The 23,467-nt window shown below is 44.0% G+C and overlaps 1 protein-coding gene across 7 annotated transcripts; it reads right to left on the bottom strand.

Annotated features, from left to right (window-relative positions):
* Positions 1–14,512: 14,512 nt before the first annotated feature.
* VGLL2 (vestigial like family member 2) lies at positions 14,513–23,171 on the bottom strand. Of its 7 annotated transcripts, XM_032484764.1 has the most exons (6): positions 22,228–23,170; positions 21,841–21,934; positions 19,674–19,986; positions 17,041–17,580; positions 15,819–15,881; positions 14,514–15,732 (listed from the first exon to the last, which is right to left on the bottom strand). In XM_032484764.1, the coding sequence occupies exons 1-5, from the start codon at positions 22,293–22,295 to the stop codon at positions 15,838–15,840; spliced, it is 1,059 nt and encodes a 352-aa protein (XP_032340655.1). In that variant the 5' UTR covers positions 22,296–23,170; the 3' UTR covers positions 14,514–15,732; positions 15,819–15,837. The 7 variants fall into 7 exon arrangements, with proteins under 7 accessions (XP_032340654.1, XP_032340655.1, XP_032340656.1 ...); XM_032484763.1 differs by having other exon boundaries at positions 14,513–15,881; XM_032484765.1 differs by lacking the exon at positions 15,819–15,881 and having other exon boundaries at positions 14,515–15,732; positions 22,228–23,169.
* Between the last annotated feature and the right edge of the window lie 296 nt (positions 23,172–23,467).

Below are 23,467 nucleotides of genomic sequence, written 5' to 3'. Positions count from 1 at the left end.
AATGCCTCAAATGCTCTAACAGTAACACTAATAAAAATACTCTCTGTGTTATTTAGTTGCAGTGTACAGGATGTTCACGAGATACAAAGAACACTTTGATTATAACATTTGCTAAAAACTACTGTGGAAGAGGATCACTTATCCGTTTCCACCTTGGATCACTTAGTTCATTTTTAAATTTGCCCAGTGCCTGAGAAGCTGCCCAGATGATGGGCTGTACAATAAGGATGTAGATGCAGGGAGGTCTGTGGGTTGGTTCTGCTGTGAACAGCCCCCAAGTAAAGGTCCAGGATTTGTGGCCACTCAACTGCACCTTTTATTCTGCTAAACAAGGCAGAATATTTTCCCTCTAATCTTCTGACCTTCTAATGAGCATTGACCATTCTTTTCAATAGCCTAGCCTGTGACGCCCCTTCCCGTGTTGGGGATTTCCTCTACCTTTATCTTTGGAGAGTGCGAGCCAAGATCTCTTGCAGCAAGAAGGCAGGCACCCCTCAGACACACCCACCCCTCAGACACACCCACCACAGGCTACTAATTGAAGCGAAGAAAGCAAAGAAACAGAGACCAGGGGAGTCTTCCCTGGTGACAGTGGCAACTGAGGTTGGTCTGGCTCCATAGTATGCAGCGTCTGGGCCTGGAGCCTGGGCCTCTGGCAGCCGGGGTAGCCAGACTTGACTAGTTCTGCTGTCTGCTTCTAGCCAGGGCCCCTTGTTCCACAGCTGCCAGGTCGGGTTCTTAAGCCCTCTCAGGGATTCTGTGACTTACCTCCATATCCTTTTAATAAGTGCTTTTCTTTTAAATTAGCCAGAGTCAGTTTCTGTTTCTTGCAGCCAGGACTTTTGCTCTGCCAGTACCACGGACCTTTATTTTGGAATACACAAAGGGATCAGAAGTGTATAGGAGAATTGGATTTTCAGTACAATAACATTTGTACTACAATTGGGACAACAGAGAAATTTATAGAATATCTGAGGAGAACAACCTATAAAATATCATGTTTCAGCCAGGATATAAGTGCAAATTAGTAGTCTTTTAAAAATTCATAATAAATAATATTGGTAGAAATATTTAATGCAGCAAAAAATAGACAGTGGCTGAAATCCCATAGGTAAAGTTATAGATCAAAGTAGTTGATAAAATATAAATGACTAGTAATACTGAAAATTATGTAAGTTAATTCTGGAAAAATTAGATTTTGTAATCAAGACGGAAAAAGTTGGCCATGGCTAAAATTGGCACTTGTTAAAATGTGTTTTTCACTAAAAATTAACAGAAGAATGAAATCTTACTGATAAATTTTTTTCTCTGCAAATATGGCCTGGGGATATTAGACTTGGGAGAAATTGCTCCCAAAAGCATAAGTTATAATCGGTCTAAACAGAAAAAAGCAATGCAAAAACCAGTCAATAAATCTCACCTTCACTTTAAATTATTCAAGGAATATAAATAATCCATAAGAAAAATGTTTAAGTTGAAAGTGAAAAATACTGTTTATAATTTAACATTGTCAGTTCAACAAAGGTTTACCTAGATAAAAATAATATGTTGCTACAATTCTGATGAAAATGCTTTATTCAAAATGTCCTGGAGAAGAGCCTGTCCCTGGTCCCAGATATTCTCTGTGCTGCAAACCCATACTGGTTTTCCCTGCCTGTTGGAATGTTCTCACCTTTTCTTCCCTACTTATCTAAATCACAGTCATCCTTTAGGATCAGCTCATATTCCAGTTTTTTGGAAAGGCTTGTCCCTAACTCCCTCCCCTCTCCCTTTGCAGAATTACTGTTGCCCTTCTTGCCTTTACATCTCATTTGCTGGCAACCACATATATTTCCATCCTGTTTCTATGTATTTTTGCCTACTCAAATAAACTGCAAGCTTTCCAAAGCCAGGGTGATGTCTTTTAACCCTTTGTATCTTCTTTAAGCCAAAGCAGGTGTTCATATTTAATGGATGAATTGGCTGATTTTCTCATCAACTTTTTTCAACACATTTCACATGTCTTCCATTTTAGCTCATGGAAAGGATGCCAGAAGATTGGTCTGTTGCCAAGGGGGACTTGAGAGGATTCTTTTGACCCTGACTTATCTCTTGAAACCTAGATATATTATAGAAGTTGGGGGACTGCTTTGAGGTTCAGCTCAGACTTAGGTGAGGCCTGAAATTCTGGAAGCCCTTGAAACGATGGTAAAGGGTGTTAAAGGAGGCAAAAATTTATTTTATTGTTATCATTTCTTCTCTTTCTTAAACCCAAATATATCCACAGAATGGGCTTATGGAGGTGGCCTTGACTTCTCTTTGACCTTCTCTCTTGGGTAAAGACCAGCCCATCCAATTTTGCTTTTTGCATTTGGTCAGGGATATGGGGTGCCCAAATCAGAAGACCTGTCCCAGTCCTTCCAGGCTTCTTTACAACCAGAAGAAGCAAGAGGCCCAAATATATGACCCAAACTATTATAAATATTTTCTTTTTTTAATGTTTTAATTTTTTTGTAAATATTTTAGACTATTTCCTTCCAGATTTGTTTTTATTCACCAATGTGAGGGTTTTTTTTTTTTTTTTTTTCATGGCTGGAGTAGTTACTGTATCTCTCCTGGTTTTCTTTTTCCACTTAACATTATTGCAAATGCTTTCTCCCTTATCATTAAAAATTCTTTGTGAATGCTTCTAATGGCTGCATAAAATCCCTTTGGATGGATTTACTGTAGTTTACTGCTCCCTTATAGATTCATTCACTCATTCAATAAATAATTACTGAGTGTTTACTACACAGCAAGCATTTTTACAGGTACTAGGAATAGAACAATAAAGCCAAGTCTCTGCCTTGTTGGAGATTACATTCTAACATTCTAGATGGGCAAGAAGACATAAATAACCACCTCCCTCAAATATGACAATACATTAATAGGATAATACACCATGATCAAGTGGAGTTTATTCTAGGATGCAAGGATGGTTCAAATACCCACAAATGAGTCAATGTGTTATACTGTTTAACAAAATGAATAATAAAAATCATAATCATTTCAATAGATGCAAAAAAAGCATTTGACAAAATTCAACATCCATTTATGATAAAAATTCTCAGCAAAGTAGGTATAGAAGGAATGCACCTCAACACAATAAAGACCATATATGACAAGCCCACAGCTAACATCATACTCAGTGGTGAAAAGTTGAAAGCTTTTCCTCTAAGATCAGTAGCAAGACAAGCATGTCCACTTTCACAACTTTTATTCAACAGATTATTAGAAGTCCTACCCAGAGTAATTAGGCAAGAAAAAGAGATAAAAAGCATCCAAATTGAGAGGGAAAAAGTAAAACTGTCACTATTTGCAGATAACATGATATTATATACAAAAAACCCTAAAGAATCCATCAAAAAACTATTAGAACTTGAACAAATTCAGTAAAGTTGCAGGATACAAAATCAATACACAAAAATCTGTTGCCTTCCTTTACACTACCAATGAATTGTCAGAAAAAAATTAAGAAAATTATCCCTTCTTACAATTGCAACAAAAAGAATAAAATACCTCAGAATAAATCTAACCAAGGAGGTGAAAGACCTGTATTTTAAAAACTGTAAGACATTAATGAAAGAAATTAAAGAATACACAAATAAGTGAAAAGATATTCCATACTCATAGATTGGAAGAATTAAAATTGTTAAACTGTCCTTACTACCCAAAGCAATCTACAAACTCAATGGAATCCCTTTCAAAATTTCAATGGTATTTTTCACAGAAATAAATAATCCTAAAATTTGTATGGAACCACAAAAGAGCCTGAATAGCCAAAGTAATCTTGAGAAAGAAGAACAAAGTTAGAGATATCATGCTTCCTGATTTCAAACTATATTACAAAGATATAGTAATTAAAACAGTGGTGGTGTTGGCATAAAACAGACACATAGATCAATGGAACAGAATAGAGAGCCCAGAAATAAACCCACACATATATGGTCAATTAATTTATGACAAAGGAAGCAAGAATATACAATGGGGAAAGGACAGTCCCTTCAATAAATAGTGTTGGGAAAATTGGACAACCACATGCAAAAGAATAAAACTGGATTGATATCTTATACATAAACTCTCTTTAGTTAACAAAAGTTAATGCATAGTGGATTAAAAACTTGACTATAAGACATGAAACTGTTAAACTTCTAGAAGAAAACATAAGTGATAAGCTCCTTGACGAAGGTCTTGGCAATGATTTTTTTTTTTTTTTTTTGAGTCTGACACCAAAAATAAAAGCAACAAAAGCAAAAATAAACAAGAGGGACAACATCAAACTAAAAAGCTTCTTCACAGCCAAATCAAAAGGCAACCTATTGGATGTGAGAAAATAATTGCAAACCATATATCTGAAAAGGGGATAATATCCCAAGGATATAAAGAATTCATATAATTTGATAGCAAAAAAAAAAAAAAAAAGGTGGGGGGAGGAAAAGAGGGGAGAGTGATAGTGGGGGTTAGATCATGCAGGCAATTGTATGCATTAGAAGGACCTTGGCTTTTTTCCCTGATAGGAAGTCACTGGAGGATTTTGAACATATGAGAGACACGATTTGACCTTGGTTTGAAAAGGGTTATTCCAGAAGCCATGGGAAGAAGAGACTGAGAGTAGGGTGGGACAGGGAGGTGGAAACAGGAAAATCAATTAGAAGGTTGTGATGATGATGATGGCTGGGCAGGGAAGGTGATGGAACAGCGGAGAGAGAGATGAAAGTGGTTGTTGGGCGATTCTTATGAAGGTGGTGCTGACGATTAGATACGGAGCACAACGAGAAGGGAAGATTAGCGTTTTTAACCTAAGCAGTAGGAAGAATGGAAGTTACAGCCTACTCAGATGGGAAAGCTGCAGGAGAGATGATTAATTTTGAGAGGCGAGGTGGCAATTAGAGGTTCAGTTTGTGATATTTAGTTTTAAGATGATTTGCAGCAATGTAAGGGGAGAGGCTGAATGTGCGGTTGGAGAGGGGGTTATGGAGGGGGGTTCAGACTGGAGAGTTGTCAGTATACAGATAAGGCTGAAACTAACCATGAGTCTGGTTCAGCTCGACCATGGGTGTGAATAAATAAGAGAGAAGGTCCAAGGACTGAAGCCAAATTCATTTCATGTTTAGACATTAGGGAGCTCATGAGAGACTAGCAGAGGTGACTGAGAAGGAGGGCTCAGAAAAGTAGCATGAAAGTCAAGAGTGCGTGGAATCCTGGAAGCCAAATGAACAAAGCATTTGAAGAAAAATGGAATTATGAACTGTGTCAAATATTATTGACAGGTTAGGGTAACCATATGTCCCAGTTTGCTTGGGATACTCCCAGTTTATGCCATTGTCCTGGATTATTACCAGTGTCCCTTTTACACTTACAAGTGATCTTGTTCAGACCATAAATTTTACGGTTCCCTGTGGTGGATGTGGATAGAGGTGTGCTGTTGAGATCATCTTTCAAGAGCACCTGCTATGGGGAGCATGGCTAATTGACACCTCCAAGTGCTGTACCCTCACATTTACTGTGACATTCATGCCAGATCATGCTTCCAGTGGGCCAGTTCCAGCCAATGACCGAACACAGGGAGTACCAGGAATGGGCCACTCCTGCCTGATGTGGACGTTATTTGGCCACTTTGACCTGGGGAGTGACTCCCTATTAGTCTGGTTGAGGCTTTCCCAGAACTGCACTGTCACCTCAGCCTATCCCTACCCAGTCCTTCCTTCTCTCTTAACAGGTGTCAGGCCAGCATTGCAATCTGAAGGCTCTTTTCACCTACATTCTCTCCCTCTCCCGTTATCTTCCCCAGGCATTTCTCCAAACAAATCATTTGCATGTCTGTTCCTCTTGGCATCTATCTCTTCGAGGCCCTTAACTAATCCAGATAGTACCAGGAGTGGCCTGAGAAAACAGATAGCAAGATGGGGTTTGGGGTCTGACTCACTCCTCACCCAAGTGGCTCAGAGGACCTCATCATGAGGGGTATGTGGGCACAGATAGTTCTGGGCACAAGGGGCAGCCTACATACTAAGGATGAGCCAGGAAAATGTCCCGTGGAGGGAAACACCTTTGCCAGTGATGATTCAGGGCTTTGAAAGACAGAGAGGTGATATAGCCCATGAGGACACTGTGGAACTGGCTGGCTGTTACTAAGTTGAACTGATGACCTGCAGAAGGATAATGAGAAATTAAGGGTATGTAGCAAATAAAGGCTAACTGTGAGAGCTAGAGGGGGCCTCTGACAGCTCAGATAGAGGCCTTTATAAACTGTAGAGTAAGAGTAGACACAAATGAGGAGCAAGCCCAGCATGTGTCAGCGCTCCAGAGAGGTCCAACTGCTCAGTCACGGTAGGTCTGTTGAGAAAACCTGCCACCCTGAAACGCTGGGTGGGGGCAACAGGATGGATGCCCGAGGAATTCAGCTCAGCAGACCCCTCTCATCCCTCACTGCTTGTCGAGTTGGCTCACACCTTTAATGTCAGAGTGAGCACTTTCTCTGTCCAGGAAGATACTCCCATGGCCTCTCCCCAGCAAGGCAACAGGTGCCCCCTTGGGATCTGCCCCCACCTCCTCTTGAGATGGCCAGGTTGATAACCAGCGTTCAATCCCAGCATAATCTGGCTTGGGATATGCTGTGTCTGATGAAGAAGGAAAGAGATTACATCTCAGAGCTCCAAGAATTAGCTAACATCTAATGGTGGAAGCCAGTGGAGTACTGCTGAGATTACATGCTGAGGGTACTTGAGCAAGAGGGTGGGATGGTAAGACTGGATATGCAAGAATTCATCCACTCACTGGAATATCCTGGAACGTGAGATTTTTAACATCTTGGAAAAGGCCCAAGAAGATGGGGCAAATTTTTGGCTAGGGTAGCCTTGGAAGCTTGGAGAAAGCAAGGGCCATGCTGAGATTCCCTGTCAGATGGGAGAGGATGGAATAAAAAGGCTGAGGGAAGTCAGACTGCTGGCTTGCACATATTGTGTGAGGCCAGAAGACCCACCAAAGGACACATCAAGGTCATCAGGAATAAGCTGATGAGAAGGGTGCCTCACTAAGCATCACTTAGAAGCTCAGTGATGAGCTCCTCTGCAGGCCAGAGCTGATGGGAGGAGGGGCCCACCTGCACTCTTCAAATGTGTGATAGGGATTGACATACTCGGTGGTTGGATCACTGGATCCTTGGCCTGGGGGGTAATATATATCATAGTGTGGAAGGCCAAGTGGAAACCTCTGGAACTGCTGCCCTCCCCTAGCCAAGACAGGAAGTCGAAAGTAAAATAGAATCTTAAGGAATTACAATGATTAGCGATGTTTGAAAGGTTGCAGGGTCCATGGTTCCTGCGACACCGCCTTTAAACTCACTAGAGCTCCTGCGGAAGCTGCAGGGATCCTAGGGGATGGGTGGCTGCAGCAAAGAGCGAGTTACAGTGAACAGGGGCCCCAGTGCAGCTGTGGTGCCAGGTGTAGCATCTTCGCTAGAACACAGTAATAAGACCTCAAGTGCACGGTATGTGTCTTGGCATCTGCTTTTCAGAGGCTCTTCACTGATGTATGACCCTATTAGTGAGACAAGTAAAAGGTTGCTGAGAACTGATCTTCAGGTTTATATGGAGCTAACTGATGGCCTTGACAAGTGTGTGTGTAGCGGAAGCTGAACTAGAGTGGGTGCAAGAGAAAATGGAAAAGGAAGTGGAGAGAGCAAGAAGATGATTCATTTAAGGCTCATTGCCATTTACAGGGAGCAGAGAAATGAGTTAGTAACTAAAAGGAGATGGGGTCAAAGAGGGTTGGTTTTTTTTAAAGACAGGAAATATTGCAGCCTGTTTCATATTAGTGGGAATGATCCAGTAGATGGGGAGGAATGATGTTGCAGGAAAAGCGTGGACAATTGTTGAAGTGATGTCCTTGCGCAGAAGACAGAGACTGAGGATCAGGATACAAGTGCAGGAAAAAGATACTGGACACTAATTGCTTCCTAAAGTTTCAGAAGCTCTCCCCGCTCCTTTTAATAGAGGGTTTTCTTTACCAAAGCAGGCTTCCACAGTTTTTTTTTTAAACTTATACATTAAGCCTCATATCAACCTGTATTTTAAAATTTGTTTGCACATGATAAAATAGAAGAACTCAATGCAATAATGTGTGGGTTTTTTTCCATACTGGTTGGTGGTACCTGATTAGTATACTTAATATCGAGCTAAAGGGTAAAGAACGTAAGTCAAGAATGAATAGGATGATATTTAGGATTACTACAACCTTTTAAATCCTGAACTTGTGTCAGAAGACATTATGTAATAAATGCTAAATCAATGGCATAGACACTAGAAGGTAAGAGTTCCAGTACGGGTGAGACCACTCACTGTGTCTGGTGTGGAGACAAGGCTTCGTCCAACAGGCAGAACTTAAGTTAGACTTTGAAGAACAGATAGCATTTGGATGAACGGGTAGTCAGGGTGAAGGTTTTCTAACAGAATGGGAGGGAGGAATTTACAAGGAACCTTCTGTGGTGTATGAGGACAACATTGCTGACTGTGCTAACTTAAGAGGCACAGTCAACTACAATTGTGCTTAGGGACTCTGGTCATTTCTAGACTAGGTACTGCTGAGCTGAAATCATCTGACGGTGAGCTTGATGTCCTCCTGAGTGACAAGATAGCTCTAGCTTCACTCTGAACACCCAAATGGACATATGGGATGAGAAAGTGCAAGAACCAGATCAGGAAATGGACAACATGCAAAGCATTTTCTGTAATGTCACTTTTAGAACCTCTCTGTTTAGAGTAAGAAGGAGAATAAAGGGTGCGTAACTGAGTTCAAATTAGAAATTCCTCTAATAAAGGAAGTGACAAAATCAAATATGCACTCTAAAATAGCAGTAAAAATGTGGTCAGAAGCGTTTATGAACTGAAAAAAATATACTATTAAGCTGTATAACCTTGCTTTAATGTTTAATTCTTGACCTTGTTGCTGTTCTGTGACACAGGGAGTCAGTGGCACCTATACTTTCTACCTCATTCTCTTCAGACCCAAAGCCTAGACGAACCTGTAGTCTGGTACATTTTGTGGTAATAAAGCATTGTCTGTTTTTCTCTTTCAGTACATTTCATATCTCAAGCAAAAATGGGAGATGGCAGTATCCCAATGGTCAATTAAAAATTTTTTTCAGTCCTTAAACATCAAATAACCAAACATTCCAAACTTCAATGTAAGATGATGGGGCCAGTATTATTATTATTATTTTTTAATTTTAGTAAGTAGATCATTTGAAACTGCTAAGTATAAAATTTAAATAATTTTCCTTTTCCCCAATCCCAATTGAATAAAACTTCATCATGGTTTTGCCTCAGGATATACATCTGACATCTCCCTAGACTCTTTCCTTACTCCTTTCAAAAAGTACGAGCAAAGAATGTGTTTTTAGAAGAAGTCTTTGAACAAGGAAGAACAGATATCAAAAGCTCTGTTCTTTACTTTTCTTACCAAATCTGTCAGTCATTGCCCTCTGTCAGTTTCTGAGTGCGGAGGAGAAATTGCCTGAGGTAAAGATAGGATTCCACTCTCTACAAAGCAAGAGGGGATAATATCCATAACACAGAACCTTTAGGCAGTGCTTCCAGAGAGATCAAGAAACTTCGTTTAACAAGCAGGTACAGTGAAAAAAAGTAACATGATACTAGAGGAAAAAGTATCCAGTTGTTTTCTGAGATAGAATACACACTGGGTAAAATGTGCTAGAAGAAGGAAAAGAGAAATAGGATCGTACCTAGTAAAAATAAACAGTAATAACAGAAAGTAATTGTTTTGTTTTCCATCCCATTCCTTGAGAATGCCATTATTGGCACAGAGCGGGTAACATAGTTGCCGAAAACAAGGGCAAGTCTGTAGTAATGAGAATTAGCAGGAAAAGAAAGAAGCTCTGATGTTCCCATCAATTATAAGCCATCTTTTAAGCAACTGTGTTTAGAATTTTAAGATACTTGATTTGCTTTTCCTGAGTGAAAACTATTTTTATTTGAAGTATGGTAAAGAAGCTTCCAAATTATCAGGTGGAGTATTTTCCTAGTTGTAAATACACTTCTTCAGTAAATGCTGGTGAAAATTTCTAGGTGATGACCAGATCATGAGAGTCATGCAAATACTGATTAGGAATCAAAAAAATTTTAAGTCTTGAGTTGTGTTTTCTAAGTTTTAGTCTACCTTTTACCTAAATTTCTTATATGTACTGATAATTGTACGTTTATTAATTTATGCAGTTTTCATAGGAAAGGGAAATAATGATGACAGGATAGTTTGAGTAAAATCACGTTAGTGATTCTGAACTATTGGGAGACAAGCAGAACTCAAGCTTACTAGGAGATTCTAACAACAAAACAGAGGAATAGGAAATATGCTGCTGCTGCTTTTCCAGGTGGAAGAAATACATTTCGCAAGACAAAGGAAATTTGGATGTCATTTCTGTTTTAGAAACACTGAGTCCCATAGGAGTACATTGGTAAACTCATAGAAACACTGTAATTTGAGATAGACATGACACTATGTTGCAGAGGACTTTAGATTTTTCTTTTATCGGTTAAACTTGTGTTTTAAGGTGAAAAATTCCAAATAAGAGGGTAGTGTTTTACCAAAGAATTAATTACTCCAGTAAATTCACTGTATATTTCTCTAAAGAATGTGTGTTTCTCTAAAGATTAATTTTTCAGTAAAATCTTTCACTGTTTTCCCTCAAAGGAAATTTGTCTATTTTTCTTAAAGGGAGCTTGGATGAGAAGAATCACCTCTGCAGACTCTGCCCCTGGCCACACTGCCTGGAGGCAATGTTTCCCAGGGGTGGAGGTCAAGGCTGGAGACAACTGGGAGCACCTCTTGAAGGCCGCCTTGCCTTTTTAGGTTATGAGGGTCTCTCTGGGTTGAGGAGAACATGATGGACAGCTCCATGCCAGCTCCAGTTAGCACCCTCTAATTTATTAGCTTCTGCTTTCAGATTATGCGGTAACTTCACAAATATTTCAGCCACGGAAACAGCAGCTATCAAGTGTCTCTTCCCTGACCAGCCCTCTGGGGCTGGAGTGAAATACAAGGAAAGAGCAGTACAGTTGGTCTGTCAAGTGAGAATAATCATTTGTGTCTGTGCCTGTCTGAGGGACGGTGTTTCTGACTTCTCTTTAGGCCTGCGTTAGTGGTGTATGTGTGTGTGTGTGTGTGTGTGATACTTATAGATAAATAGATTCTGTTGTGTAGATACTGATTTGTATAATGAGTTTCATTTATTCATGGGAGATGAGGGAGTTTCATATATTCATGGGGAATACTGAGGAAATATGAAATTTACATTGTTTAACCCTGTTGTTTGTGTAAATGTCAAAACTTCAGTTATGGGCAAACAGCAACTGTAATAATGATATTGCCTTTAGGACATTTTCTCCTTAACTCCAGATTTCAGAAATATGCAACAAATACTGAATAATAATAAATCCTAAAAATCTTGCAAGGAAGAATGGAATACAGGGAGCAGACTTTCACAAGTATGATAAAATTGTGAATTATCTGCCTGTAAATTATCCAAAGACTGTTAGAGCAATTTTAGAAAGGAATCTATGGTTTTTGGTTTTGTTTATTTTTAAAATCTTTTCAAATATCCTTCCATTTTCCTTACATGCTTGGACACTTAGTGAATTATGTTTAAAAATGCAATTTATGGAAATCGTATTTATATGCAAAGCAGTCTGTCTGTTTTATTTTTCTAAATCTCTTCCAACTCTTAAGTAACAAATCACTAAGTGCTTAAAAAAAAGAGCTTCTCATTTATTTTGATAGACGGTGTGTGGGTGCCGGCACATAAACGCAGAATTTGTGATTCCAAGCAAATGGGAGGTCAAAATGACCTTATGAGTTGCTTCCCCCAATTCGAAAGGGCACAGAGAATGCAGCACTTACCCAGAAAGAGTGGCAAGAGAAGCTTCCAGTTAGGGAGCCTGCGTTGCAACACCCACCACGCCTGCCCTCCCCCACATCCAGGCCTGAATCAATCTTAAGTTATTGCTAGGATTTGCCACGCATTGAAATAGAACTTCAAAGGGGAAATGAGACAGGATGGCAACTCCTATTAAAGTAAAGGAGTAGAACAGATAGAGTTCCCTGCAGTTGGGAGACTGAGTTCTCAGCCAAAGGGCAATCGGCAACAGGATTACTTGGTGGCAGAGAGCTGTCTCTCCCCTTTTCGTCACCTCTCCCTCAGCCGAGGCCAAGTGCAAAGGGAAAACCATGGGTGAGGAGGACACCAGTGCCAACCTGGATGATCAGAGGAGAATTTAATCTCTCAGACCCCCAACCAGGTATCATATATGTAAAAACATCATCTTTACCTTTTCTCCTGTCATCCCTCCTTCCCTTGAACATCCTTTTTTCAACTACTAGGGCCTTCTCTAATCTGCGTGGTTGCACGAATGTTAGCAAGACAAGCATGAGAGTTCATCTTTTACATGACTTGGTAGGCCTAAAAGAATGTCAAAAAAAAAAGTCAGTTAGGGCTATGAATCCACCAAAGTTCCCTTTGAAACTCTTCTTACGCAGAACGAATGATTACAGTTCTAGGTGATCTTGCATTTCTCCTTTGGGAATGTACAACACGGAGGCAAGTGCTCTGCTCCGAGCGTCCCGTGTGCCGGGTCACTGGAGCCCTGGACATGTGTGTTCAGGACTGCCCCAAAGGCCAGTTCCAGTGAATGAATCGTCTCACCAGCAACCTGATATTCAGGTCAGACGCAGCTCAGGAGAGAGGCTTCAGTTATCAGAACCTCATGGCTGGGAAAAGTGTCCCTATGGGTTCTGATCAGAGATCTTGTGAGTGTGAACGTAGGTGAAGCACAGGGAATGCCTCTTTGGGGGGCAAGGGAAATACTTGGAAAAGATGTCTAATGGAGAATGCACCACTGGGCTTTCTTCTTCCATCCACCTACTCAGTGGCAAATTTTAAAGAGTTTTCTGGAAGCTAATACATTTTATTTATGCTTGTCTATATCAGTAATCCATGCCAATGGAACACAGATTTAAAAAATCCACAGAGAGGTCCAAAGTTAATTTTAGTTGTTGCCTCAATGTCCAAACCTCAGACTAATGCTTAACATGACTTGGTTAGGTTGAGTGTGAAGAGCTTCAGGGCAGAGAAGCCTATAAACACTGAAATGAATTAATGAGAGAAGCAGTAATAATTCCTTCCTGGAGATGAATGGAAATCTGCATCTGGCTGAATAGTCTACAGGTAGTGCCATTTGATGAAGGAGTCTGGACAATATCCTATGATGCTTTTTCTGAGACCTGGGATTATGTAAGTTCTACAGCATGTTAGTCTTTGCTGCCCTGCCTCTTTTCCCTTCTTTATTCATCTATTGTGGAGGAGAAAGTAAGCCCAAAGTTGAACATCTCAAGACAAATCGGAAGTGGGCCAGCAGTTACTGCAGGGATTAACAGTGCAGTCTGTGCCCCTGGGCTGCCTGGGTTGGCATCCTGGTTCTGCCACTTACTAGCTATGTGACTGGGCAGATTACTTCTCCTCTGTGAGCCTCAGTCTTCTCATAGGTAAGGAGACCATAACAATAAGTACCACACAAAATCGTTATGAGGCTTAAATGAGTTTGCCTATATAGACAGTCCTCAGACTAGTACCCAGGCCATGATCAAACAATTAACATTAGTTATTATTATAGGTAATGCAATTAACTATTACTAATTGCTATCACATCTGGTACAATATAATCATATGGTACCTTCCTTCTGAGCAAAACCAGTAGTGGGTTCTTGTAATGATCATAGTTTACTTCACAGGTACCAAAATGATGGAAAGAGGGGATGGGTAACTCTGCTAAAGTCATACTCTGAGGAAGGCCCCTTAGCTGTCTCCAGCTCTTGAGACAATTGCCCAAGATTAATTATATTTGCCTCTTGTGTTAGAAAGAAGGTCAAGATTTAGACCAAATATTTGGACTATTTTTGCTTTAACATAAAGGGTGATTTGGGCATAATACTAAATCTCTGTCTCTAGTGAAAGAACACAAATAACTTTGATATCAAAGGAAAACAAAACCATTAATTTCTTAATAATTTCTTTTCACTTTTTCTTTCTTTCTTTCTTTTTTTTTTTTTTTTTGCCTAGTGGTAGGTTTGGTTTCTTAGCCTAGCTGATTAAAATATAAAATAACCCAAATTTCCAAAACATTTCTAAGCTGATGACTCTATTGTCTTAAGAGTCTAGAATTTAGGTAATAACAATAATTCTCTTTTGGAGAATAATAAATGTGTATGTGACTGAACGGTGTCCAAGCAGGGCTTTCCGTACCTCTCTGCTCTTACTCGATGAGGGCTCCCAGATAGCCTGGGCTCCCGAGGGCCCCGTTTTCTCATCTGTAAAACAGAGGGGGGTACCTGACTTCTTCTCTCCAGGGTTGATGTGAGGTGGAGAGGGGTTTACAGGTTTCGCGGCATGGCAAAACAAACACTTTGAAAAAATATACGAAGTAATTTTCCTTACTGACATCAGATCTTACTACCATAAACTAGTTTATTCTATTAGAGAAAAACCAAGACATTTGTTTTCCTTATAAGAAACAGCACAGCGACCTCGTGGTAAACAAACATCTTTAATGTTCGTTTCCTCTTCCTCATTCTCTTCAGCTTTGCCCACCACTACCCCTTCCCCTGTCCCAACACTAAAGTGACCAAATCATCACCACAGAGACTGAAAAATCTTTGAGGTCCTGGAGACTCCACGGACATCTCTTCCCCACGTGGTGATTCCTAGTTCTTCACGGAGACAACTGGGGTCTCCTAATGCTTTCCTTTTTTCATCCAGAGGAGGATAGAGGGAGGGACAGAATTTGTGGGAGAGAAGGCAGAGAAGGGTTTCTTCTTTCGTCGTAAAATGTTCTTTGTAAAAAATCTGATCTATGTACACACACACACACATATAAAATATATCCAGTGCAATTGCAATTGTTGTGCCAAACACTGGGAAGTGCCACCTTGGTCGATGTATTTCTGGAGTTTTAAACAGTTGTCCTACAACAGCTGCATTTTAGTAAGACTAGGGCAGGTGGCTCCAGATAAGCCACTTGCCACTCACATTCAGGCTGAGGCTTCTGCGTTCACAGTCCGAAGGAAAAAGTGTGTCTTTGTTTCTGGAGTGGGTGCTGCAGGGAGGGAGTGGGCAGGCGGGAGCTGGAGGCTACAGGTGAGGAAGAAGGAACTGGCTTCTTTTTACTTCTCTACCACCATCTTTGATGCAAATCCAAATCCATTTTCAATCTGAGGATATTGACATCAGCAGTGCTATGATCACACTACTTAAGGAGATAATTCAAATCAACATAAAAAATATTCACACCAAAATGTCTCTTTTCCTTTCCCTCTTTTCAAGAAAACTAGGATATCATGTCACCTAGGTCATCTCACCATGAATATTTCCAGTGATTGTCCCAAAGTCATTAAGCATCATTCAGAGTCTTTGGATCTGCTCTTTGGGCAGAAGGCATTATTTTTAGATGAAATTTCTGGAGATGTGTGTTTTAGTTTTCCCAACACACGGAGGAGTCTGAAGTCTCTGCCTTCCCCCATGTCCTCGTCCATGAAGTGAGAGGCACAGGTGCTGAGCCTCCACCGCTGGTCAGAAGGGAAAGGGAAGGGGAAACCCTGGGTCAGCGGATCAGCTCAGGAGGGATGCACCACAGAGGGAATAACGACGAGCTGCAAACCAAGATCAGAAGCTGTTACAAACCCACTCGATTGATTTCAGCTCTGAGTGTCACCAATCATGCTAAGCAGAGACCTACAGGGAAGAAGGTGGGTTGTCTAAAACCAGTACAGATCCTTGCTTTTGTCCTGAGGCTGCAAACCTGAAAACAGAGAGAAAATAAAAGGGGGAGAGAGAGAGGGAGGAAAGAGAGAGAGGGGGAGAGAAGGGGGTGAGGGAGGGAAGGCACAAGATATTTAAGGAAAGAGAAAGACAAATACCGCTATTTTATTGTGAAAGTCACAGAATTCATCTAAGGGGCACCAATGAAAGTAAAAGTAAAGCAAACAGACATGTCAAATCTGCACCTGAGGGAAGGGCAAGCGGGCACGACTACAAGCCAATAATTGCATTTATTATATAACTTTTTTTTTCATTTGCCCTGAAAATAAAGCAAACAAAAAAGCAAACCCTGATTTGAATGTACCCTTCAAACTGAACTCTTTAAGCCAGGGGCTCAATAATATCATTCAGATCATATTCCTGCTAAGTTACATTTTTAAGAGTCCTATTTAATTTGGCAATTAAGTTGATATCAGAGTCATGAGTCATAGTTTTCTTTCCCTGTAACTACCGCTAGGTGACAAGAGACCCCTCCAAGTTGTAGAGGATTTTAAACTACACTATTAGCAAGTACTCTAGATCAGCACTATCCAATAGAAATACAATGGGAGCCACAGACATAATTCTAAATTTTGTAGCAGCCACATCAAAAAAAAAAAAAAAAGGTGAAAAAAAACAGGTGAGAATTAATCTTAGTAACATTTTATTTAACCCAATGTGTTCAATATGCAATGTGTTGAAAGTACTTCAACATGCAATCAATATAAAATATTAGTAGACGAATTTTACATTCCTTTTTTGTACAAAGTCTTGAAATCCAGTGTATATTACACACTGACAGCACGTCCCAATTCGGCCTAGCCACATTTTACGGGCTCAACCAACACAGGTGGCTGGTGGCTATGCTACCGAACAGCACAGAGCTAGAATCTTTCCAACAAATTTTATTTTAAAAACATCCTCCAACATTAACCAGCCAAGTTAAGGCAGGGTCCTACTTTCTCATTCTGCCCACACTTATGGCATTGGGTCATCCGTCTGTTGAAACACAACGCTCCCCCTACCCCTACCCAGACAGACCTTCAGGCCTCAGGGGCCCTGGGGTCTCCAAGGAGAAATAACTGGGGTCCTGGGCTCGGCCCAGGTTTGGGCACAGGGCAAGAGGTGCCCGAGGATGCCACGTTCCCTCTCCCGCTTACCTGAGTCCACGCTGAGGCCCAGGCCCCCGGCCACGTCCCCCGCGGGGCTCCCGAAGGGTCCCCCGGGCGTGGCCCACGAGGCGCCGGCCGGCTCGCCCTTGGCCGAGAGCTCGCAGGGCGGGCTGCCGGGCGCTGGGGCCGGGGCGGGCGCGAGGCGGGCCGGGCGCCCGGAGGCGGCGGGCATCAGCAGCGGCCCGTAGCGCGGGTCGAAGTGCGGCGCGTACACCTCGTGCACGGCGGCGGGCCGCGGGTAGGCGGCGGCCTGGGTGCCGAGAGCGCCTCCCAGCGCATAGGGGTGGTGCGGGTGCGCGTGGTGCGGGTGCGCGTGGTGCCAGGGCTCGGCCGCGCCCTGGTGCAGGTGGCCGTGCAGCGCGGCCGGCGAGTAGGGGTCGGCGGCGGCGGCGGCGGCGGCGGCGGCGAAGGGCAGCTCGGAGTGCGCGGCGGCCAGCGGACTGCCCAGGGGCGCGGGCATCGGCGTCTGGTACGCGCTGTTCCAGAAGGAGGCGGGGAAACTGCGCTGGCTCATCGGGAAGGAGCCGTCTGCGGACCGGTGAGGCAGAGGGGAGAAGAGGGAGAGAGGCGCGCGTCATCCCCCGGAGACGCGATGGCCGACCCGGCGCAGGTGCCTCAGAGCTGAATGCGCGCGGCGGGCAAAGGGCGGGAAAGGGCCGGAAAGGCGCGGGGCGGGTGGGCGGCGTCTCTCGAAGCGGGCTACGGCGGAACGAGGAAACCCCTTGGGGAGGAGCGCCGCAGCCTCGGATTTTGCAGACGCGTCCCGGCTGCTGGAACCCCGATACTGGCCGGGAGAGGAAGGGTGGAGAGACTTCCCTTCGCAATCCCAGTTTCGGGGCGCGGAGAGATTCCCTCAGACTCCCGGCCGAGCTGCTGGGCGGCCCCGGGCAAACACGGCCTCCCCTTCCCGCCCCGGAGCCTCTCCTCAAGCTAAAGATGCCTCTTCCCACTCTTGGTCGGCCGCCTAGCGATCTCACTTCCCCCTCTCGCGTTTCAGCCTCCTTTGCTCCAGAAAATGTGCCCCTCCAAGGCATCTGATGGACTGGAAGTCCATCGACATATTTCGAAGTCTTGCTGTTATTAGCCTCCTTTCTAGAAACCTTCTTTCAATTTTTTTCCCCAAGAACTCAAGCAAAAGAGTAAACTTAACCTATTAAAAGGGCAGCTGTATTATTTGCACAGAGGGACACGAAGGGACAGGTCTTTTCAGTTTTAATTAGCAAACTTTCAGCATCAAAATGTGGACGACAATAATAAAATAATAACAACAACAACAATAACAACAATAATGATGATTATTGTCAGTATCATTGTTGACCCCCTAGTGTCTGGAAGCATTTTAAGAGAACAGAATTTAGATCAAATTTATTGCTTTTAGTGGGGAGGGAGGGAAAGAAAGACATTTAATTAAAAAGACCTTTACTGAGCACTTCCTCTGGAGAAGTCATCTACACTTCATAGTGGAGAATTTAAAATGCTTTGAAAATGCATTCTCAAGTACCGAGTAGTCTTCCTATTAAAATATTTAATGCAACTGGAGAATAAAAAGAATGTTTCGTATTTAAGTTTTGGATCTTGTCTAGCCAAGGCTTGTACAAACTGTCAAGACTCTTAAGAAAAAAAAAGAGAGGGTGAAGGTTGTCATTTCTCCCCAAATATAATACTTATTTTCCTTTTTAGAACAAAGTCCTCATTTCTCAGCTTGATATGCATCAAAAACTAAGATTAGTGAGAAAGTTTACCAAATAGTTACCTCCATCCTTGTCTTGATAGTAAAGGGAGGTCAAGATTTCAGGACAGAAGGGAGATTTAGTTGACTTGTCCAAGAAATCACTGTCCCAGGCAAGATAAAGCAGTGCTTTGTGGGAAGGGTGAACAATAAGGAGGGGATGTGTTTGGGGGAAAACCTTTAGAGATGTTTTGGCTGCATCCAAATTCTTATTTCTTTGTTATTTTACTTGCTTATTGAAAGACATTTTCTGCTTTAAGATTTCCCAAGTTATTGAAACCTGGCAAAAGGCTTAAGTAGATTTTAGGAGACATTCTTCAGCCAATTTTGCTTGCATTGCATTTTAGGATTTTTTTCCTCTGGGCAAATCTTTACAAACAGGATAAGGGTCCTGTAAGCTGCTGTAGGTGAAGATCCACTTTCCCCTAATCCCCCCACCCCTGACACCTGACTTGGGAGACTGTTGGAAACCTATTTATTTCCCTAGCACACTTACATACATTTTTCTGTGTGTCTTACAGCCATCTCCGGGGTTACTTAAGAGGTCAAATATTATTCTAATTTTAGAGGCCAGTAAATAGAGTGACCTCCAGGAGGTTAAGAGACTTGCCCAAGGTCATATTGCTGGAAGTGGTGGAGCCAATACACAAACCTAGGCTTCCCAATTCCAAGGCTAGTGACTTTCTAAGTCGCTGCTCTGCTCTGCGCCTTCAGAGATACCTTATGCCTGTGTCTACTCTTCCTTTGATTTCTTTATCGTCCCCAAATGCCTCTCCTCACCTCCTCTCTGACACCTAGCATTCTTTCTACGGCATCTCCTTGAGTCCCTGTAGGTGGACCCCAGGCTGTGAGGGCTCTCTATCCTCCGTTGCGGGTGGGGCCCCATACTCACCCCGCCAGGGCCCGGAGCTCCGCGGGGCTTTGCTGCTTGTACAGCTTGGGGAATAGCTGCTAGGCTGGCTCAGGGCCCTGCTGAAGTGCTCGTCCACCACGGAGCTGATGTCCCCCTGGAAATAGGTGAAGAGGACGCAGCGGGAGTTGATGTACTCCGCCTCTGGTGGGCGCTCTTTTTCCGGGCTGCCTTCTTCCTCTTTTATATTCGCCGGAGTCTGGCTAGAGAAGGAAGAGCTGCCGCTGCCGCTGCTGTTGCTGGGGCTGGCGTTGCACTCCTGGGCTTCCTGCATTTTGGAGTAATAGGCTAGTTTCTGCCCAAAGGAGAAAGGGAAGACAAGTCAGTTTCAGAAGAGATGGCCAGTTGGGTTCAGACTGCACGCCCTCTTCCGGATCCCTGAGGTATCCAGGCGCAACTGACTCAATGCCTATGTTCTGTGCTCGATAATGTGGGCGGCAGTCAGCAGGTCTCCTAACCTGCAGCTGAACAAAGCCGGGTTCTTAAGAGGCAGACTGCCCTTCTTGGAGCCTCCAATTCCCCGAAGTTGCTTCCAGGACACAGGGAAAGCTCTCTGAAGGTGTCAGGGTGAAGGTCCTGGAAGATGCCTAAGCAGTTTGACCGCAGAGGCAGGCTCAAGGCAGATATATTTTTAAAATCAGCCTCCAAGGGTAAAGGGCACCCAAGTCCAGTTAGGGCCTGACTGTTCCCTGCCTGAGAATTCAGGGCAGACGTACAAGATGAAGGATTAAGCATCCTTACAATGGAACATGAAAATAGCAAAATCCACTCCACACAACCAGGATGTAAAGAACTGCTGCAGAGGGTTTGAAACTGTTCCACGTAGGGAAGACTGATGTGGGATAAAAAGGTGGACTCACGCTGTGACATGGATCATTTTAATAAACGCAAGTTGGTATTTGGTCCTCCATAAACTGGCCAGTTAAAGGGCTCGGCTTTTAAAAAGATAGTCTTTTGAGTAAGGGAAAAAAAAAAAAAAACCAATGGGCTAAGAGAGTTTCTACTCTTACCATGTCAATGCACATTGAGGAAAAGAGTAATAAAAAGGAGCAGAAGATGATCTTGGCTGTGAGGCTGGGTAAATGGTGACTGATAGTGATTTTAAAAACCAGGTGTAGCTGCTGAAAACATTTTTTAGAAATAAGCAATGGACTGAACGCAATGTTAAAGCATTTTGAGGTGGCCTTAAAGGGGTGAACCCGATCATTCAAAAATGAACAGAGATCTTGGTGCAAAAGATTGGTACAGGGGCAGGGAGGAGAAAGGATCTAACAGAAAACCAACCCACCTCTCCTCTTAGCAATACTCCCAGCCTGGGAAGGAAGCTCATCTTAGACACTGAAGCCAAAAGACTGGAGTATTTAGCAGTCTCACCACCTCTACCACATTCCCACAATGAGGGACTCTGGTGATTCCTAAAATTAACATTAGGACTAAACAAACTCCTGGTCTGAAAGTTTTTTTAAAAAGGAGAAGAGGAAGGAAAAAGGCAAAACCCAAACCCCCAAATCTAACCACTGCATCATTAATTCATCAGGAAAATTTCAAATAGATATTCTGCAAGCAACATTAGCAAATGCATGGATTCGGGACGTTGAGGGTGTATTTCCGTTTCTCGGAAGCAGGAGTCTAGGCCCTCACTTTTGAACCTGGTCCCGACTCATAGGGGGCCGCTCCTCCGTAAGTGCGATCTTATTCATTTCCTGGACTACTGTCCTCAGTTTCGACTACATCAGCTGAGGAATGAAAAGAAAAACTGTTCGACAATATACAGCCCCAAGAAAAGAAAACTTGTATAATTAAACAAAACTTGAAGAGTTCGCAGAACCGGAGTTGAATGGTCTTCTTAAGAGTGGGTTTGTTGTCAGGGACTCAGGCTCGCGAAAGGCGAAGTATTACCTATGAAGCTTGCCTCTGCCGGGTCAGTCGTACCCAATAATATTCCCCCAGAGCTTTGCAAAGCAGAGATTATAAAACCAAAGAGTTTCGTGCCCTTCTCGTAACGAATTAGTGGGTTCTGGAATTAATTGGCCTGATCGTCCTGAGATTTGAAACGGAAAAAATATGCCTTGCAGGGATGAGAACTCGGGTCTTTGTATCTCAGAAAGATAGAGGCAGGCCTTTGCTTTTGTTTTGTCGTCACTCTCACCTTTGGGACCAAAGCTTGTTTTTCCCTGCGTGAGCTTTGTTCGCATCTCCCAGCGCCAGCACCGGGCTCGGAAGAATCTGGAATCGGATAAACTCTACGAAAAGAATGCAGCCCGCGCGATCCTCATCTGATTATTCCCAGGAAGACCTGAGCAAGCATTAGTAAGACTTAGCTGTCTTCCCGAAAGAGCAAATGGGCAAGCTAAAGGGGTTAGCTCAAACTACTGGGTAGCCAGGCAGGCAATCCAGGCATCCGGGAGGCCTCGGCCGCTGGTCCGACGCCGGGGGCCCGCGCGGAGGCGCCGCGGACCTCGAAGTACTGGCGGTGCTCGCAGAAGCCGGGGCGCGCCACCTGTCTACGAGGCCCCGGCCCGGAGAAGACACATACCTGGTGGTAAGGGGTGTAGGCGGCTGCGAAGTAAGGCTGGGGAGGACCATAGACTTGGTACATAACATCCAGACAGCTCATGGCTCCCCGCAACGCAGACAGTTAAGTGTTTTATCATCAAGTCTCGGTCGGCGTAGGGCAGGGATGTTGCATGGGTGGCACTTGGACCCGAGCTCGCGAGTCATCAGCGGCAGAGCGAGGGGCAAGCGCGCTCAGCGGCTCGGGATCCCGCTCGCACGCTCGCCTCCCACCCCTGCAATTCTGGCCGCCAATGTGCTCCGGGATAGAAGCGCCTGGGCTCCCGCTAGTGGGCATTTAAACCCCACGCGGGGCGGGCGTACTGACGCCACTCCCAGGCCGCGAAGGGGGAGGGGTGGGAGGCGGGGACGGGAGGGGCAATGGGGCGCTAGGGACTGGGACCTAGGGGCTGCCGGTGCGTTTCCCCAGGCTACCCTGCGGCGAGCCTGTGGCCAAGGGTGAGGTGAACTGCGCAGCCCGGAACTTGGGCCCTGAGGCTTCGAACCCGGAGGAGTAGGGATTTCCCCGGCTAAAACAGGAGAGAGTTGTGGGGGACAGAATAAGAGAGGGGGAAATGGAGGCTCTTACACTTGGAGAGAGAATGTTGTTGTGTGGTGAGGAAAGGTCTTGTGGGAGTGTTCCGGCCTCACACTGGAGAGTTGAGTGTGTGCGTCCGGGGGTGGCGAGGTGGGGAAGATTCTTTGCTCTCGGTCCCTTCTGATATGCGGGAGGAAGGCGCTATCCCCAGGAATCCCCTAGGAGATCCGGGTCGTCGCAGATAGGATGTCAGAGTCCGGGGACTCCTCTGCGTGCGGAGGAGCTCCCTCTGCGGGGAAATGGAAGCGGCTGAAGCCTGTAACCACTGCCCTCTGCACCTCCTTTGCGCCGCCTCCGAGCGGATCAACCCGCCGTCAGCTCTCCCACCTTAATTCCACTCAGTGGGGCCGCTCCCTTCTGCCCCTCTAGAGTACAGTTTCTCTTTGACGTCTTTCATCCGAACCCGCGTCGTTCGCGCCCCGCCTCCGGCTCCTCCCGGTACAAGCTGCTTTCGAGGAGTCCAGGAGGCCTCACTCAGCCCCCGGGCGCCCCGAATCTCCACGGCCGGCATCCTTTAAAAAGTTTCGGTAACTTTGGGGTCCAAGGACTCTTTGGTTGCAAGAGGAATTATCCTAGGAACCGCAGGGGGGTCAGAGAGGGCTTTTGCTGACTTTTCAGCCCGTAA

This window comes from Camelus ferus, chromosome 8, assembly GCF_009834535.1.
Source record: "Camelus ferus isolate YT-003-E chromosome 8, BCGSAC_Cfer_1.0, whole genome shotgun sequence".
NCBI lineage: Eukaryota > Metazoa > Chordata > Mammalia > Artiodactyla > Camelidae > Camelus > Camelus ferus.
The sequence above is the reverse complement of the archived record's forward strand: the minus strand, read 5'-3'. Positions and strand labels throughout refer to the sequence as shown.